We start from the raw sequence: 20,086 nt of genomic DNA on the forward strand, positions 1-20,086 counted from the left end.
CCAAGTAGGTACATTTCTTAATGAGGCGGACTCTCCCTGCCCAGTGATGTAATTCCTACAGTACTCCTGATGATACAGTGATGGTGGGCAAAATCTTGGCCTTGGTCTTGGCCTTGACAGCTTCTGTAAATGTAGCAAGCTACACATGCTTGTCAATATCTAGACTAAAATACTGCCTTCCCCGTTGTTAACATGCAGAGAACAAAAATATGTTGTCTCCAAATTAAATTTCAGAATAATGAGATAATATGATTAATATAACACAGAGAGAGGCTCTAAGTAGGAGGTTTCCCTTAGGCCACTCACCCAAGAGACCAGGGAACCTCTTAGACGAGGAGAAGGAAAGATTGTAAGAATGACAAGATGGAGGACACTCGAAGAACGTGACCCAAGAATCAAATAAGCAGGACCCCACACGGACCCACAGAGACTGAAACGGGCAAGCATGGACCTGGTGTGTCTTTTTCCTGTTCTTGGGACTCTTTTCCTTCTGTTTGCTCGCCTTGTCCTACCTCACTAAGAGGGCTTTTTCTTTGACTTACTGTTTTTTTGTTTTGTCGTGTTTGACTATTGTCTCTTAGAAGCCAGTCTTTTCTGAAAAGAAAATGAAGTGTGTGTGTGTGTGTGTGTGTGTGTGTGTGTGTGTGTGTGTGTGTGGTGGGGTGGATATGGGGAACAGGGAATGTTGGGAGGAGCTGAGAGGAGTGGAGGGCAGAGACCTGTGGTCAGGATATATGGTATGAGAGAAGAGTCTATTTTCAACAAAAAGATTAATATTTGTATAAAAATAGAGGTTGTGGGAGGATTGTATACACTGATTTCCTGCTACAGTTTTAAAAGCCCTAAAATGTAAAATGTGTGTGTGTGTGTGTCATCGCTGTTTCTTCACCATGCCTTTTTAAAGAGCAGCTCATATCTGTTTCCTTCCCTTCCCACAAAACAAGTACGAATAGTATTGACCCAAAGGCTTCAGAATCCATAGCTACTGTAAAATAGCTTGCGGTTGCTGCCAATTTAGCATGTACGTGAGAACCTATCCGACATGCGACTTGCACAAAACTATGTAGCATGTTGTCATGGAATGCCCAACAAATGTTATTTGGTGAATAGTTTTCTTTCCTTGAAATTGAAATCTCCAAGAAGCTGCAGGTTTGTTCTTGAGAAGTGAGTTCTATCCACTTTTTTTTTTTTCAAGCACAAAGTCAGTGTTTGGGAATTACCTTGTGCTTGTCTTTGAGAATCTGAGAATCGCAAGCCTTAATTTTTACATGTAGCCTCATCAACACAGATGGTAACCATCCTGCACAATTGATGTCAACCTTAAACCCATTTGAGAAAATCCCATGAGTGTTAAAAAAAAATAAGAGGGAGGAACTATAACTGAAAAATGAATCTGATACGATGAGTCCTCCAATCATTATGGGAAAGTCGGCTTTTAAAACTTAAACTGCAAAAATACAGGTACAGGTAGAAAGTTCTTGATATGAGAAAAAATTTTAACTTTTCATATAAGTGCTTTGAAATATAAGCAAGCAAAGCAACAACAACAACAACAACACCCAAAAGCAAAGGGTGCAAGCTTGTCAAAGTGAAACAGAAGCCAAACTTGTGAGAAGATAACTATTGTCAAAGTTGAGATACTGGAAATAGGCAAAGGGGAAGGAGATTAAATACCAAATAATATCACAAAGGAGGAAAAATAGAAAAATCTATATGGATATAAATAGACGATTAAAAGTTGAGGAAAAGTAGGTAAAACTTTCCCCCTTATTTTCATTTGTATTATGTTCGTGTGTATGTGCATACATTTATATGTGTTCGCTGTCTCTGTGTCTCTGTCTCTCTCTCCTCTCTGTCTCTGTCTCTGTCTCTGTCTCTGTCTCTGTCTCTCTCTCTCTCTCTCTCTCTCTCTCTCTCCCTCTCTCTCTCTGTCTCTCTCTCTGTGTGTGTGTGTGTGTATGTGTCTGTGTCTGTGTGTGTGTGTGAGTGTGTCTGTCCTTGCAAGTGGAGGCCTGAGGTTGATTCTGCTAATCATCCTCTTTGAGATAGAGGCTCCCAGTAATACCTAGAACTCCAATGTGGCTAGTCTTGCTAGCTAGCTTGCACTGGAGATCCTGTCTATCTTTTCCCTCTGAGATTACCAGCCTGCTGCTGTGCTACCCAACACTTGCCTTAATCACTGAGCCGTCTCCTCAGTCTAGGCAAACCTTCTTCAGTGAATTTCCTTTAACACATAAAGGTACTTTCTCTTCCAAGGCAAGAAGCTCAGTTTCCCAATTTGCTCCCTCAGTGTTGTGAGTGTAGGTAATACTTTAAAAGTACTTTGCTTGGTTTTATTTTGTTTCATTTTATGTTTTAAAAACAGGGTCTTGACTTATAGCCTAGGATCCAGGCCAGACTAGAATGTATGGTAACCCTCTTTTTTTAAAAAAATTTTTTTATTAATTTATTCTTGTTACATCTCAATGGTTATCCCATCCCTTGTATCCTCCCATTTCCCCCTTATTCCCCTCCCCTATGACTGTTCCTGAGGTGGATTTCCTCCCCCTGTATATACTCATAGGGTACCAAGTCTCTTCTTGGTAACCTGCTGTCCTTCCTCTGAGTGCCACCAGGTCTCCCCCTCCAGGGGACATGGTCAAATACGAGGCACCAGAGTAACCCTCTTGCTTTAACTGTCCAGTCTAGTGTTGATGCTAGATGCATGTGCCTGGTAGGAATAATGTGGTCCTTTGCTATCCTTTCATCACCTGTCTCTTCAAAGTAGATGGTTCTTAGTCGTGGCTGACAGGACTGTTTGAACTTAGATATTTTTGCTAAGACAGGCTTTTGGCTCATTCCATTTTATTCCTGACAGCTCCACCTTTGAACCATGTGTAAATGGAGCATTTATTTTTACCTCAAGAAGTTGCCAAGTCATCCAAATCTGATCCTTCATACATACTGAACAATTGGTTAAAGACATAGACAACCAAACACATTTAACTAATGATTTCAATGATTCAAGACACTTTTGTATCTTTCATTTAAAACTGCATGTACATAAATACCTTTATTAACTGTTTTATATAAAAATGGACTTAGTTAAAACAATTTGTGATATTTTAAGTGTTATTATAATTTTTGAGCTAAATTAGAAAAGACTGGAGAGTAAATATGTTGCATTTGTGTTTTTTTATAGTTCAGAAAGAATTAGTTTAGTATTATTGGTAAATATTCATGACATTATGGAAATTTAAAAGATTGTATCTGTTGCTTCCCAGCATTGTAGCTAGTTATACTGTAGTTTGATCTTTATGAAAGAACTCTCACTTTACAAAGGCTTTACAAAAAAATTGACACCATTGAAAAGTCTGGAAGTGACAGAGAGATTGAGGATTTTATATATATGTATATATAAAACACCCACAGGAGTGATAAAATCAATATTCAGTTAGTAAACGCAGCTTCAACAGCGTGTGCAGCAAGCTCCGCTTTCGTCAGAAGAGGTCCTCAGAATAACACTGTGCATGCTTCCCTGAAATGAAACTGTATGTTATTGGTTAACCAGGATATTTAGCATAATCACTCTGCTAGACTGTGGTAGAGGGAGGTGATTATCACTGAGAACAGATGGGCAGGTCCACAGCACTGCCAGATTCTGCACAGGCTCCATGTATCCTTGTTTCTTCTTACCTTCTGTGTTTTTTTTTTATTTTTATTTTTTTTGCAACACTCTACGTTCTAAAGAACTAACTGCATGAAAGGTCTGTAGCTGGTGCCCTTTTAGCTTAGATTTCAAACGCCGACGAAAGCCTGTAAAAGCTATTCCTGTGTATCCAAGAAGGATGAGGCCGATTCCGTTTTACCCTGTAGTCTCCCTCAATGCATGCACGGATTTAACTGCACATTAAGCTCTCGGCTCGGCATCTGTAGCTCCTGTGGATTATATTGTCTCTGTGATCAGAAATGATTTTCTCGGATATGAACACCGTTTCTGGCTCCCCTAAAGTGCATCTTCCTAATGGGACACGGTTTTACACTTTTCAAGTAAGTGCGGTTGAATGGTTTCCCTACTTAGGGAGTTAATATAGAGTCAAACTTTTAATAAAGAGAAATAATGAAAGGGAATGTGAACAGCGTGGAAGTAGAAAGTAGAAAGTTCCAGTGAGTAGGGTGCTGGCAACTTAATCTGTTTTTAATTGTGGAAATGGGGTCACAGTAGCCTTCTTTGTGACTTCAAACTAAATAATAGTGAGTAATTTACTTCATGGGAATTTTAAATACTCTCTCATATTGTCATTGAAAGTTATCGAGGTGGGTTGTGCCTGCTATGTATTTTTAATGCCTGCAATATGGTGAACTGTGTGGTTCCTTTCTTCGTGTATGACAGAGTATAATTTAAAAGCATTAATAGAAGTTTACAAACTAAGGAAAACCTGCTATCTTTCATATACATAGCATAAGACAATGCCTATTATCTAATTTTGTTACGTGTGATGCAAAAGCCATCACTATTACAGCAGGCTTAAGTACCATGTTTACAATGCTTTCAATTTGAGGTGAAGTAGAAACTAATTAGAATAGATTTGTCTGTGTTAACAAACGAGTCAAAATGATTTATACAAATTACAAAGGTTTTGCCTGCCAAATATGTCTCAGTTGCCTAGGGAGAAATCCATTCTCGATGTAGAAAATGCTTAACTCTGAATTGAATCAGATTTGACTTATTTTAATGCTCAGATGTGTGCAGCGTGCAGTAGTAATGCTCACTTTATACTTCTGTGTTATCCTCTCGGCAAGAGACAATGGGCCTCTTCTTACTGCATGGTTTATATTGTGAAGATAAAAAAAAGCCTTTTGTTTACTTATTATTTTTGCTTTGTATGATGTTCTGGAACACACATAAAAATATAGAGGAGAAATATGGTAAGGGCAGTCAGGATTTTAGAGGCGGGGGGGGGTCTCTGTTTAATGAATATTGGATTTGTAGAAGTTCCTTGCTTCTGTAAACTGTAATCAGTGGCTACGGCTGTTTTCTCTCTCTTCGCTTTATACTTCTATTTTTAATCTTGTGAGCTCTCCTGTTTTACAGAGACGTCTACCGATAGTGCATGTCTCTGTTGTTCCAAAATAAATTCTCTTCTCAGTGCAGATCTGCTTATTGTGGTAGTGATTCAAAATGCCACTGTCCTGAGGCTCTGCCCAGAAGCATTTCTTGTTGTTGTTTTTTTTTTTTCTTCTTCTTCCCTGTACACTGACATATAAAGACTTTTTACAATCCCCAAAGCTGACTGTGTGGGCAGCTCTTGACATTCTGTGTTCCACCTCAGTGTTTCAAAGGTTAAGGGTCAGTGAGTTTCACACGCTCGGGCATGACAGGAACTTTTTCCAATTCACCCTGTAGAGATCTTGCTGACGTCTTCCTCGGCAGGTGATTTTCCTCTCTGAAAATACAGAGGAATAATTTCTAGCATGTTTCGTTGATGTCATAACATAGTCAAGTAAAGCCTTTAGTCTTCAGACAAAGCATAAACCCTGCCAAATACAAACTCACTTTTCTGACATTTCCAATCATGTGAAACGGTATTTGATCTTGACTTTTGCAGTAAGTAGCAAGGTGCCGAGTTTGGGTGCGTATGCTTTTTGCTGCTATTGTTAGAACTTTTGTGGCAGATGAAATAGTTCTGAAAGCATGAGGTAAAGGCTTGGTAGTTGAGTCATCTCTTTTATTTTCAAGGCGAACAACAAAGTCATTAATCATATTTACTTGTATGACTTAGCCTATTTTTAAGACAGTATATTTTCTTTGGTTTAAGTGGTGTAAAAAAAGAAGTCAAATAAAATGCTGTAAAAAAATTAAAAACCATCACCATACACCAAGAAAGTGTCTCGTGAAGAGATTAGTTAAACTTTTAAAAGTAAACTGTTGTTGAAGTGGCACCTTATGCTTCTGAGAGGAACCTTCCTCAAGGAATTGGGATTTCAGAGCTGATGTCCTTAAAATTATGCCATCACAGAAGAAACACATGCAGGGATATGCAGACACTCTAGCATGAACAGCACAGGATTTTAATTTCATCTCTTCATTAAGAATCTAAACTATTCTTATCGTTTTCTGAAATTTATGTTGGTTTTTATGAATGTCACTTAGAATATTTTTATCAAATAATTTGAAGGTAAAGTATGACCGATCAGTGAAAAGCATGAATACATCCTAGGAACAAGATTTGTTTTTGTTGCATTTTAATTTAGTAAAATATATTCAGACTTTTACATGTATGCATGCAACACATTTTGTGCAGAATATCTAACACAATTTAAATTAATTCCTCTATGTGTGAATTCTCACTTCTATGTTGCTATGAATATACTAGATTCTACATTTTTTCTGTACAGAGGTTCCTGAACACTGTATAATGCCAGTACATAGTTTATACATTCTATTTACTGAGACAAAACTGCAGCTTTATAGTTTCTTATAATGCCCTAGATGGTCAAAAATTAGAAACAAACGTTACTAGGGAGATGTTATTGTATTTATACACACCATTGTAGAGAACGTATGATACTCAAATGTGCACATCTCAAAAATTGTGTGTGTATGTGATGTATAGATACACATACAATTAGCAACTCAATTCTTTTTAATTTTATGTTCACACACAAACACACACACAAATATTTTCTATCATGATTTTATTATGTTCATTCAAACTCTGTGTCTATAAATAAAACTATTATTTATGTACCCTTCTAAAACCTAGAGATGACTAGGCACAAATATTATAGTCCTTCCAGAATATCTGTGTCTAATATGACTTTCCCACATTTAACAACTTTCACCCTGTAATTGTTTTTTTTTGTTTGTTTTTTTTTTGGATTTACAAAGTTTATTTGTCATCGGTCTTTGTAATATTTTACTGAAAACAAAATAGTGTGCTGTTTTGAAAAACAACATGAAATTTGCCACAGACTTCCCAAATCAAAAGAATTTATATTCAGAGGATATTTTTATTCATTAATTCTTCAGTCTTATGTCTTTAAGTTATAGCATTATATGTCCTGGCTATGTAAAAGTAGGTTTCTAAACCACACAGAATCCTAAACCACACAGAAAACCAGAGAAAGCCATGTTTTTCTGAGTAAGAAAAGAGTAACCTCTTATTTCTGTGGTTGAATCAGTTCATGTACCCTTTCTTCTAAAGGGATAAAGTTAGTCTTCCCCAGTTGTCCTCAAATGCCCTTTGTCACTAGGATCATGTGTAATGCACAGTTCTCCTTTACTAGAAAATTGTATGTTCTGTCTCACCTTTGCTCCATCTTGCCTTTGCACATTGGAAAAACTCATCTCAAAGCTTTTAGGAATTCCTCCGTGCTATATTAAATGCACTCCTTGGGTCACCTTTGCCTGTTCAGGCCACTGCTGAAGAAGCTGGTCTGCTTTTCTGTAATCTGTGAGGATGTTTAATGACATTGCAATTAACACATTCATGCCAGCAAAGTTTCTGTTTAGTAAGCTGTGACGACTTATTAAAGAAGCCACAGGTTGTTCTTACAAATACTTATGTAGGTAGTGAAACACACTAGCAGGGACAATAGGTGAAGATAGTTTATATAAGTGAAGGGCCCTTCGACACAAAATCTACTTAGATTACTTAAATAGGTAATAGTTACATGAGTGACCAAAGAAAAAATTTCACTTTAATAATAAGCCACTGTATTTATATAGCAGTTATACCATTTTGACAATTGCCTTTAAATTCTTTGTCATTCTCTTCTTATATTTAATCTAGAGGAATTTTTAATTTAAATTTGTATTGAGAATTTCATACATGAGTCCTATATTTCCACTTCCCTCTGGCTGTCCTCTAACTCTACCTAAAAATCATGACTTATTCTTTAATTATTATTCTTTTTTTCATCTGTAAATTTATTTTTTTATTAATTTATTCTTGTTACATCTCAATGGTTATCCCATCCCTTGTATCCTCCCATTTTTACCTCCCTCCCATTTTCCCATTATGACTGTTCCTGAGGGGGATTACCTCCCCCTGTATATGCTCATAGGGTATCAAGTCTCTTCTTGGTAACCTGCTGTCTTTCCTCTGAGTGCCACCAGGTCTCCCCCTCCAGGAGACATGGTCAAATGTGAGGCACCAGAGTACGTGAGATGCTCAACCTCCTTAATCATCAGGGAAATGCAAATCAAAACAACTCTGAGATTCCGTCTTACACCCATCAGAATGGCTAAGATCAAAAATTCAAGCAACACCACATGCTGGCGAGGATGTGGGGAGAGAGGAACACTCCTTCATTGCTGGTGGGAATGCAAACTAGTACAGCCACTTTGGAAATCTATCTGGTGCTATCTCAGAAAAATGGGAATAGACCTTCCTCAAGACCCAGCTATTCCACTCCTTGGAATATACCCAGAAGATGCTCCAGCACACAACAAGAAAATTTGCTCAACCATGTTCATAGCAGCCTTATTCATAATAGCCAGAACATGGAAACAGCCTAAGTGTTCATCAATAGAAGAATGGATAAAGAAACTGTGGTACATATATGTTGGCTCTGTTTATTAACAATTAAACTTTATTATACAACCCAACTAGCATATACAAGAAGGAAAAAAAGGTTAAAGGGACAGAAGAGTAAACCTCCTGGAATTCGTCGGCAGGACGGGTCCTTAGGTGTCTCTGTCCCACGAGCTGGTCCGGTCCCTTCCTCTCTCTCTGCGCCTTGCTCGCCTTCCCCTTCTCTACCTCTTGTTTTTCTCCTCACCACCTTCCCAGTCACATGCAAAGGGCAGTCTCCTTCTCCCTTCGAGGGTCAATTAGGAAAACAATAGCCACGGTGGGGTTCCCAGGTAGGCTTCCTGAATTCCAAGCCCAGGAAGGCTCCATACAGTCTCTCACAAGGTATTCATGGTGTGCCCCAAGGGTAAAGCCCACCAAGACTGCTTCCACCTGTGACAAAGCTTAATCTTTCCCACACATCCCCCTTCTCTTTAAAAAATTAAGAACTATATACACATATATACATATATACATACTCATCAGGTATCAAGAACATAACAAAGTCCTTTTATACTTGTTAACCTAAGGGAAAGTATACCACTATCTTACCAAAGAGAGTCCTTTTTTTTTTCATGAGAAATTGTAATTATTAATCTACTAAAGCTTTTAGTAACACTGTGGCTATCTAGTCTTTAATCCTATCAGAGACTCAAGAAGGAAAATCTATCTAATAAAGGAAGTGTTGGCAGGCAACTTCCAAGTTGCAGAGTACAGAGAGAGCAGACTGCCTGGATAGTCACCGAATTCTCTCCTTCATTGGGGCAATCAGTCTTTAGTCTTATCGGCCCAAAACATCCAACGAACTGTTTTTGTTGGCAGGCAACTTTCAAGTTGTAGAGTACAGAGAGAGCAGACTGCCTGGATAGTCACCGAATTCTCTCCTTCATTGGGGCAATCAGTCTTTAGCCTTATCGGCCCAAAACATCTAACGAACTGTTTTTTGAAGCAGGAAATCCGACGGTCTGGTCCATCTATTCTCTTTAAAGCTGGACAGTCATCTTTCCAGCATCATTGTTGATCATTGCAGACAATCATCCTGTCAGCAGCAGTAGAGATAAGAGCAGTAGTAGAGCAGTTTTTTGTCTAGTGACCATTCTGTCACCAGCGTTTCTTGAAGCCCCCATTTTCAATGATGTAAATGGAGAGGCAGCCAGGAGCGGATGTCTCTCTCTGTTAGAAAAGCCCTCATCATTAAATGTCATATTTTGTGGATCTCTGAAGAGTTTGAAGAGCAAATCTATCTATTCTTACCGTTATCAATCTATTCTTTTGAAGACATATACAAGCTATTAAACAAACCTGCTCTATAACAAAGTGAGTATCTAATAGGATTTTTACGTAACTAAATATCAACTTTTATCCCCGATAATTTTTGCTCAGCACTGGATATAAGGTTGGCGTTATTGATGTATTATCTGGGGGTGGGCACACTGTAGTCAGTTCTCTGCATTTGAACCAGTTTGTGGGGTTCTATAGTCTCTATCTGGTATACAAAGTCATTTTTTTTTTGAGGACTGGTTAGAGGCTATTGCACTTTACCTTGGTTTCCTAGCAGAAGTGGAAAGTAAGACCCTATTGCTGATGTAGTTACTAAAAGCTTCCCCCATGAAAATAGCCCTCACAGTACCTAAAAATAGCATGTAAACTCCAAAAGGAGAAAGGCTCCCAGTAGCCAGCCATACATAGCTATAAAGCCTACAGACAGCAGTGACCACCCATCCTGATATCCCCAATAGAGTAACCAACAACTGACTGATTCTCATCAGGAGGGATTTCATGCCTTAAACCATAAACCTAGCAAACTACACGTGGCTGTGGCTGGGCTGGTCATGGACCCTTCCAAGTAAACCTCCTATGGCCACTTTTTAAAAACTGGTATAAGTTCTAACTTTATTCTAAACACTGATTCTTATACACAAAGATATGTGTAGATCTCGCCCTTCATCAAGATAGACGATTTAACATTGATTGAACTCTACTTTCATATTTAAGAGATAAGATTAGCATTTGAAATCCATAAAAGGTGAAAATGACTAGTCTTGAAGTCTCAATTGCCCTAAGAACTCTCACTCAGGAGATACCATTGCTAATTGGTATGTATAACATATCTTTATAATCAACCAAGGTAGACAGGGTAATTCAGAGTTTTTAGAAATGTACCAGATTTTGTATATTTTATCATTTTATTATTACCTGCGAGTTTAAACTTATTTTTATATTTGATGGGGTCATAAGCAACATTTCATAAATAATTTAAGATGTTTCTGGAAATACCTATGAGAATGTTTTGCTCAAGTTTGTGATTTATTAAAAAATAGTGAACTCAATGCTGACACAGTCTTACAATAATTATGGGAAAAACACACTCCTTTTCTCCTAGGTCTTATATTAATACTGGCTAAATTTTCTTTGCTTTTTGATTGCACACATTCCTGATGACAGCTGGGAGAAGCACCGCAAAAATTCTTTTAGGTAGATAGCACATCATGCTCAGAGCTACTAACTGGTTCATGGGACAAGATAATATAGAGCTATGAGATCTGAAGAAAAAATAGATAAAAAACAAAATACACAATTACAAAGATTAAAAAAAACAACTGATTGTTATCTTTAGAATTTATACTTGGCATTTAAAGATTCCTAGTGAGAAGTCCTGTCTTGGAACTCCTTTGCAGTTATAATATTTGATACTGCCTTAAATAATAATTGGCCCAGAGAAAGCACGTCAATAACTTTCAAAAAACGAACAAACAAAAAAGCCACACGATCTGCAATGGTTGCTGTACTGTATAGATAAAAAACCCAAAACATACGAAAAGACAGTCAATATGGGAAAGGTCAGTTTGTAAGGTCCTGCTTAAAGTGAGTGTTGTAAAACTCAAAAAAGAAACCAATTTCTGTCCCATATAATGTTTCCTAAAGGGCTGATTATTAAATACAGCACCAAAAGTATTCTGAGGCAAATAATTGACTTTCATTTACATTTTAGAACACATTGTTTGTATTTTTCCTTCTTTATTTATTTAAAAATAAAATACAATAAGATAAAACAAAGTTAACACATTGTAGTTGTACAAAAAAATGAAGGACGCTCCTAGGCACAAGAAGCCTCCTGTAAGACATGCTATATACGTAAAGGGCCTGATACAGACCCATGCATGCCCGGTGCATTCTGCCTCAGTATCTGCAAGCTCATATGTGCTTTAACCATGGGCTGTTAAACTTTCTGCCTCCTTTTCCATGTGATTCCCAGATCCTGGGGCAGAAATCTGACTGAGACTTACATTTTGTGCTAATTATTCCAAAGTCTCTCACTCTCTGCATATTGTCTGACTGTAGGTTTATTCAGTATTTTTCCAATATGCCTCAGAAGCAAGCTTTTCAGATTGTGGCAGAGCATGGCAGTGGTCTATGAGTATACCAAAGTCATTTTATTATTATTTTTTTAGAATAGTATTACTTGGTTTTACCTTAGGTCCCCTGTGCTTTCTAGTCACAGGTTCTCGTTTGCTAGAGCGGTGTTGGGCACGAATGCCATCTAACTGACTGAGACTTAAATCTAAACAGGTGTTGGTTGGTTACTCCCACAAGCTTTGTGCCACCATTTCCCTGGCATTGTACATCAAAGGTTTTGTGTTTGTCTTGGTGTTTACATTCCTCCTTTGCCATCAAATAGAGTATCTTCCTGCACTAAAGATGCTAGCATGCAGAAGTGGAAACAGGTACTAGCTGGACTTCTGATGTTCAGTAAGTTGGGTAGGTGTTGCCTTGAGTAATGGGACCGTACCTTTAGTTTGTGGAGGACAACTTCAAACTCTTAGAAGCTAAGTTTTCTGGGGATTCCCAAGAAACTCCTTCAGCCCACAGCCTATTAGATGTGGCCTAATTCTGGTACTGGTATTGAATAGGTATGGAGAGAGAGAGAGAGGTCACTATTTCCTTGTTCCTTATTTTTGTGGAATTGCTTTGAATTTCTCTGCATTTAAATTGATATTGGCTATGTGCTTCCTGTAACCTGCATTTATTAGGGTAAAGTATCTCCTTGATATATCTAATATCTCCAGGACTTTTGTTATGATGGTGTGTTAGATTTTTGTCAAAAGTATATTCTGTATCAACAAATATGATTATGTGGCTTTTATTTCAGCTTTTAAAATTTTTTTATTAATTTATTCTTGTTACTTCTCAACGGTTATCCCATCCCTTGTATCCTCTTATTCCTCCCTCCCTCCCATTTTCCCCTTACTCCCCTCCCCTATGACTGTGACTGAGGGAGACTTCCTCCCCCTGTATATGCTCATAGGGTATCAAGTCTCTTCTTGGTAACCTGCTATCCTTCCTCTGAGTGCCACCAGGTCTCCCCCTCCAGGAGACGTGGTCAAATATGAGGCACCAGAGTATGTGTGAAAGTCATGCCCCACTCAGGAATTTATTTCAGTTTTTTATACGGTGGGTTAAATTTATTGATTTACATATGCTGTGCCATGCCTGCAGCTTGGTGGATAATCTTTTTTTAAAGGTTATACACACACACACACACACACACACACACACACACACACACACACACACACAAACTAGATGCAGCAAGAAGAACCATGAAACAATCAGGAATTATATAAATGTTACATTTATAGTGCTTTGGCTATTTGTATTTTGCATTCTTGGAAAAAATACCTTTCCTATCTTGGTGAGTCTAAAATTCTGGATTTAATCAATATCTATCTTTTTGATGTTTTATTTTATTTGGTTTGCAAGAATTTTATTGAGAGTTTCTGCATCTATGTATATAAAGCAAATTAATCTTTAGTTTTCTTTTTTAGGTCCTTATGCAGTTTATTTATCAGGCAAACTGTGGCCTCAAAAACATAGTGGGCAATGTTCTTTCTGTTTGTACTTTATCAAATAACTTGAGAAGTATTGGCATCAACTTTTCCTTGAAAGTCTGTCGAATTCTGAACAAAAACCATCTGACCCTGGACTTTTTTGGTTGGTAGGCTTTTGATTACTTCTATTTCAGAAGGGATTAGATGTCTGTTTAAATTGTTTATCAAATATTGATTTAACTTCGGTAAGTGGTATATCTTGAGAAAGTTATTTCTGTTATGCTTTTTCTTAACTTGGTGGAGTACAGGTTTTAAACTATGTCCTTATGATTCACTGAATTTCCTCAGTGTCTGTTATGTCGTGACTTTCTATTTTTGTTCATTTGGATATTCCTCCCTATCACCTTTAAGTTAATATTAATAAAAATGTGCCAATGTTATTGGCTTTCTCAAAGAACAAATTCTTTGTTTCATTGACTCTATATTGTTTGTTTCCATTTATTTATTTCAGCCTGGAGTTTTATTATTTCTTGCCATCTACTCTTCTGGGAATAATTGCTTTTTTTTTTTTTGTTGTTGTTGTTGTTGTAGGGATTTCAGATGTATTGTTAAGTTACCAGTATGAAGTCTCTCCATTTTTAAAACATAGGTACTATGAATTTGCTTTTAAAATCATCTTTATTTTGTCCCAAAAGTTTGGGTATGCTATGAATTCATTTTGTTCAATTCTAGGACAACTCTAAATTCTTTTTTGTTTAACTTCTCTTGACCTGTTTTTCATTCAGTAGAGATTTGTTCAGTTTCCATGACATTCCATCAGATGCTGATAAGAAGGTATAACCTTTTGTCTTTGGGAGAAATATTCTGTAAATATCTGGTAAACCAAATGGCTAGTATCATCAGGTAGCTCCTGCATTTCTCTGTTTGGTTTTATCTGGATGACCCATCTATTGAGGCCAATGGGGTATTCAACTCTCACACTATCAGTGTTTGAGGGTCAATATGTGGTTTAAGATGCAATACAATTTTTTTTTTACAAACGTGTGACTTTCTGTTTGGTTTTTAGATGTTAACAGTTTCAATGTCCTCCTGGTAGATATTTTTCTTTGATAAATATGTAGCATCCTTTTCTAACTCTTATGATTATTTTTGGTCTGAGATCTATTTTATTAGATATTAAAATGGATACACCAGCTTTTTCTAGTTTACTTGGAATATCTTTTTCCATACTTTATCATAAGATGATACCTATCTTTTTTGTTAGTGTCTGTTTTGTGGGTGCAGCCAAATAATTCTGCTTGAATCAAGAAGAATCCATTTTGTTAGTCTGAGTCTTTCAACTGGGAAATTGAGACCATTGATGCTAAGAGATAACACTGAGAAGTATTGTTTTTATTCCTATTGTTTTATTGTTCTTTTTGCTGTAGTGGTGGTGGTGGTGTGCATTACCTTTTTTGATTTGTTGGTCTTGGCTTATTTATTCCTTGTGTGTCCTTAAGTTAACCTTTTTAACCTCTATAGGTTGCAGTTTTCTTTCTAGCACCTTCTGTAGGGCTGGATTTGTAGGCAGGTATTGCTTAAATTTGGTTTTTATCATGAGATGCATTATCTTTTCATGCATCATGATGGTTTTCAATTAGTGCATGCCAAAAGAACTTTCTGTTCTTGTCCAGCTTACTTGGTGCTATTTATGCTTCTTTTTACTTGATAGAAATCTCTTTTAAGTTAGAGAAATTTTGTTCTATAATTTTTTGAAAATGTTTTCTGAGCATTTGGCCTGGCTTTTTCTCCTTTCTCTATTCTTATTATCTTTAGATTTTGTCCTATCACAGTGTGCCAGATTTCCTGGATATTTGGTGTCAGGATTATTTTAGATTTAACATTTTCTTTGAAAAATGTATTTGCTTATTCCACCGTGTCTTCAATGCCTGGGTGTATCATTTCTACTTCTTGTATTCTGTTGGTGAGTCTTGTCTCTCAGGTTCCTGTTCAAGTTCCTAAATTTTTCATTCTCAGGTCTCCTCTAGATGGATTATCTTTATTGATTCTATTTATACTTTTATGTCTTGAACCATTTTATTCACTTCCTCCCACTCTTTTCATAGATTTCTTTAAGGAATTTATTTCTCACTTAAGGACCTTTTGTCATATTCATAAAGGCTATTTTTGGGGTTTTCACTTGTGTGTCAGCTATGTTGCCACACTCAGAGGCTTCTGTAGTAGAGTTACCATGTTCTAGTGGAGACATATTGTCCCGGCTGTGTGTGTGTGTGTGTGTGTGTGTGTGTGTGTGTGTGTGTGTGTGTGTGTGTGTGTTTTATACTATGTATATATGTCTGTGTGTCTGCATGTGCATATGTGTGTGCATGTGTGTGTTTGCATATGTGTGTGTCTTATCTTTGTTAGGCGTGTGCTTTGTTCCTTGTTTTATGTAGCCCTCTCTAGTTCTTTGGAGAGTGTGGTGGCTGAGTGTTGCCTGGTAGAAAATTCTTCTGGGATCTTGATACGTGTGGGCACGGATGGGTTCCAGGTGAAATGTAGTTTTACATATTGAGAACTGATTCTTAGGCATGGAGATGGGTTATAGGAGGTGGAGCAGGAGAAGAGTCAGAATTTCTGCCAGGATCTGCTTCCTTCCCTGGGAATGGGGGGCAGAAATGAAGAAGAGGCTGAAGCAGCTGGTCTGCAGCAGAGCTGGGAATGAGTTAGTGGGGACTTGGAGGAATGTAGAGATAGGAGAAGGAATGCAGTCAGCCTTGTCCTTCAATGGCAGGAGAGGTCTGCAGATCCCAGGGAGTGCCTTCAGGAGTTAGGGGCTGGGAGAAATCAATGAAAAGGCTGAGAGAAACTGAGAGGAAACAAATCTGTGTGAATCACTGGAGTCTGGGCAAAGGATGGAGCAGGGTGAAGAGCAGGCGTCCTGTTACCTAAATCAAGATGACACTGGGGGATTATATTTGGAGAAGCTGATGGAGAGGTGAAGACTTGCAGTTAGGTTACCTGTTTCCTTGACTTGAGTGATTACCGTACTTTTAATGTTTGTCTTTTGTCAACTAGTGGTGTAATACATCCCTATTAGAGTTTTTATCTGAATCTCGTCTTTAGTTGCATTGAAACTGCTTGCTTAATATTTACTGACAGTTCTCTCCTGCTTGGAAATATGTTATTTGTTTGTCTGTTTTCCTCATTACCAAGTTGCCAGGGCTTATGTCTTAGAATTGCACTGAAAGACATATGAAAGGTATCCTCAGTGTTTATTCTCCGTGTCACTGAGTTAAACACAGAACTCAAGCTCTGGGTCTCGGAATAGGAAATCCCAACTCTTTCACATGCAGAAGTTTCTTCTTAATAGATATTTGTTCCAAAATAAAAAAATGACTGAGACAGTTTACTGCCTGGACAGTCACCCAACATTCTCTGTAACGTTGGAAGCTACTAACCTGCACTTCTGGTTCACTCAGATATTTAAATTTTATTCCTTCTCAAGTCTCTGATGGGGTTGAAGACCAGATAGTTTAGTCTTTCAATTAAACTTAGGGGTTGGGGGTTAAGGTATTTTTAGATCAAGATAGATGTTCTAAGTTAATAGAGATGAGATATGATAGATACTGATTTTCACTCAGAAATTTAGATCCAACAAGATAGGAAAGATGTTTACTTCAAGACTGCCAAATACAAATAGCCAAATCACTATGAATGTAACATTTATATAATTCTTGATAGTCTCATGGTTCTTCTGCTGTATGTAGTTTATTTTATTCATGTGTAATAATATAAATGTGTACGTTTAAAAAGAAACAATAAAGAAAAGAAAAAAGGGGGAAATAGAAATATGTTAACATTTTTGTTGCACAATAAACCATGCACTTCCTAGTTTGGAAGTCACCAGTCATGATTAGTATGCATAGCTTACAGCCATGATATGTAGATCAGCACCAACTTGATTATAAACATAAAAGAATCAATATTCTTTGTTGTATACTCATGAGTGATGACCTGATTACTATACCTTCTCCATAGAAACCAACTATTCTAAGATTTCTGAGCTTGCAATAATGTTTTACTTATCCTTAGCTAAAACCCTTCTATGTTTCACATAGTCCTAGAGAGGACGCAGCTGGAATTACAATGCAGATAATCACAGCCAAGCCAGATATGTAGCTTCTAGGCCATCGCAGAGGTAGCAAGGATGTTAGCACTGGAAAGTGACTTAGAATTACATTCAGTGAATTTTATGTACTTCTAAACACAGGAGACAAGAGAGTAGAAAGCAGCACTGTGGGTTCCACGATCCCAGTGACTGAGAAATGGATATGAAGGATTTTTAAAACAATGTAGTAAGTTCCAGTTGTTGACAGAGTGAAAAATGGAAACACAGCTTTGGCTCTCAAGAGAGGGCTCTGTCTATGCAGTATCCGTTTGTAGCGTGGAGGAAGCATTGGAGTGGGTGGGATGATTGAGGCCCTGAGAAACACTCACGGTGAATTCAGGCAGCTTGAGGCTGTGTGCTTATTTGTTTTCGTGTTTCTTCTCATCTTTCCACCCCAACTTCTTAAATATTATGCTGTGCCTCAGGTTACATGCTCCTAAATATTGAAGAGCTTTATTTTATCTACTTGTTTTATCTCAGGCACACAAGGAAAGTGTGCTAGTGTTACCATGCATTGCTTATATTTACTTTTTTCATTCACCTCTCTCCACTAGCATATAGTTTTACCTAGTCATATATATTTGTTTACAGACAAATAGACTAATGCATGTTGATAGACGATGCCGTTATTTTTTGTGTCACCGAATGAATTAACAAATGCATAAATTGCAAACTCCTGGAATCAGTCTACTATTCATTAATCATTCGACATATCTGATTAAATATTCTGACTATACCAGACATTAGTAATGTTGAATAAATCTTGTTTTTGTGTTGTTTTCCCGCTTAGGTCTCAGTAGCGTATGATTCTGTTAGCAAACAGAGCTACAAAAAGCTTTGTCTTTAAGGTGCATAAATATTGCTATCGTAAATAGATTAAGTAAGATACATAATTCACTTTCCAGGTACATTTTAAACTTTTTGTTTCACAGTAAGCTTTCCCAGTATGTTCCATGTTTTTGTTTGTTTTCAGAACATTTTATAAATAACAAACCCTACTAAACTAAATACAATAATACTTAAGATCATGTTTTTTTTTTTTTTAATGAAAGAAGAGGTCTACAATGTACTCTGAGCAGTAAGCACTTATATCTATTGGCAAGTGAAATTACTCCTCAGTGTTCACTTTTATTAAATTCTGGGTAGTAACACTGCTTAGTCATGCAGTCTTTGGGATGATTCAATGGAAGACATGATATTTCACAAAATATTTATTTGCAATTAGGATAGCATTCTATTAAAATTAACTAATTTTGGAGGAATGAAATCATGTCTTTTTTTGAAAGTAGATGTAGCTGCAGATAATAATCAGAAAAATAACTTCTTTTAATTCATATGCCATATCAATGAAATTAGAAGATAGATGTGGAGAGTATTTAATGGACAAATGAGGTAGGAACAAAAGTGTAACTAAGAGTGAACAGTAATGGCTACTGAAAGATTACCTTCATCCTGTTTTAATGCTTAACATACTTTTTAAATTACACTATACTATATTTCACAAGTAACCCCATTCTTCTTCTTTCTAGAAAGGATATGCTAAATGGACACTAACATCATGTATAGAATTTCACATAAAAGCTAAATCTGCTTATTAAAATGTATTGAATTAATTTTCTTAGATATTTAATTTCTTTAAAAAATTTTATTATTTAATTAATTAATTCAGATTACATCTAAATTATTTTCCCCTCACTTGTATCAACCCGTTCCTCCATCCCTCCCACTTTCACCCTCTTCCCCTCACCTAGGTCTGTGACAGAGGGAGACCTCCTCCCCCACAATGTGGTCATAGGCTATCTATCAAGTCTCATCTTGGTAGCCTGCTTATTCTTACTTTGAGTGCCATCAGGCCTCCCCACCACGGGGAAGTGGTCAAATATGGGGCACCCATGTTCATGTCTGACTCAGTCCTTGCTCTTCACAATAGACAGGAGAATGTCCTGTCTATTGGCTAGATCTGAGTAGGAGTTCAGTTCAATGTTTACTGCATGTATTGTCCTTGGTTGGTGCACTAGTTTGAGCAGACACCCCTGGGTCTAGATCTTCCCATCATAATGTTCTTCTTGTAGGTTTCTAGGACCCTCTGGGTCCTTCTATTTTCCCATTCTCCCTTACTCCTCTCACCTAGGGTCACAATAAGATGTCCTCATATATATCTCAATCTCCTGGTAAGTGAAGACTTTCATGGGACATCCCTTTTGGGTTAGTGTCCAATTATAAGTGAGTATATACCATGTGAGTCTTTCTGCTTCTGGATTAACTCACTCAGTATGATCATTTCTAGTTCCATCCATTTGTCCACAACTTTTGGGATTTCCTTGCTTTTAATGGCTAAGGAGTATTCCATAGTGTAAATGTACTACAGTTTCTTTATCCATTCTTGGACTGAGGGACATTTAGATTGTTTGCAGATTCTGGCTATTAAGAATAAGGCTGCTATGAACATGGTTGAACATGTGTCCTGGTAGTGTTATGGAGCATCTTCTGGGTATATTCCAAGGAGTGGAATAGCTGGATCTTGAGGAAGCCCTATTCCCAGTGTTCTG

General features: G+C 37.2%; 1 protein-coding gene and 1 long non-coding RNA gene across 31 annotated transcripts in view; one reads left to right on the forward strand and one right to left on the reverse strand.

Moving 5' to 3' along the window:
• The window catches only part of PPFIA2 (PTPRF interacting protein alpha 2), a 438,359-nt gene that overhangs the window by 166,249 nt on the left and 252,024 nt on the right, over positions 1 to 20,086 (forward strand). For 5 of the 27 annotated variants that reach the window (XM_084794261.1, XM_084794264.1, XM_084794267.1 and 2 more), the window contains exon 1: positions 3,552 to 4,029. The exons of 18 other annotated variants lie outside the window; for them this stretch is intronic. In XM_084794261.1, coding sequence (XP_084650387.1) covers positions 3,949 to 4,029 — 81 coding nt within the window. In that variant the 5' untranslated portion in view covers positions 3,552 to 3,948. Of the gene's footprint in view, positions 1 to 3,549; positions 4,030 to 20,086 lie in introns of those variants that run through there. 4 more of the 27 variants (XM_084794263.1, XM_084794265.1, XM_084794260.1 and 1 more) reach the window with 3 other exon arrangements.
• LOC311604403 overlaps positions 3,041 to 20,086 on the reverse strand; it is a 28,350-nt gene continuing 11,304 nt past the window's right edge. Inside the window, exons 3-5 of one of the 4 annotated variants that reach the window (XR_014781475.1) lie at positions 7,292 to 7,434; positions 5,349 to 5,426; positions 3,041 to 3,517 (exon numbers count right to left, since the gene is read on the reverse strand). This is a non-coding gene — a long non-coding RNA (uncharacterized lncRNA). Of the gene's footprint in view, positions 3,518 to 4,041; positions 5,427 to 7,291; positions 7,435 to 20,086 lie in introns of those variants that run through there. The other 3 variants (XR_014781476.1, XR_014781477.1, XR_014781478.1) reach the window with 3 other exon arrangements.

The sequence above is a fragment of the Acomys minous genome, assembly GCF_964271855.1.
Source record: "Acomys minous genome assembly, chromosome: 9".
NCBI classification, from domain to species: Eukaryota; Metazoa; Chordata; class Mammalia; order Rodentia; family Muridae; genus Acomys; species Acomys minous.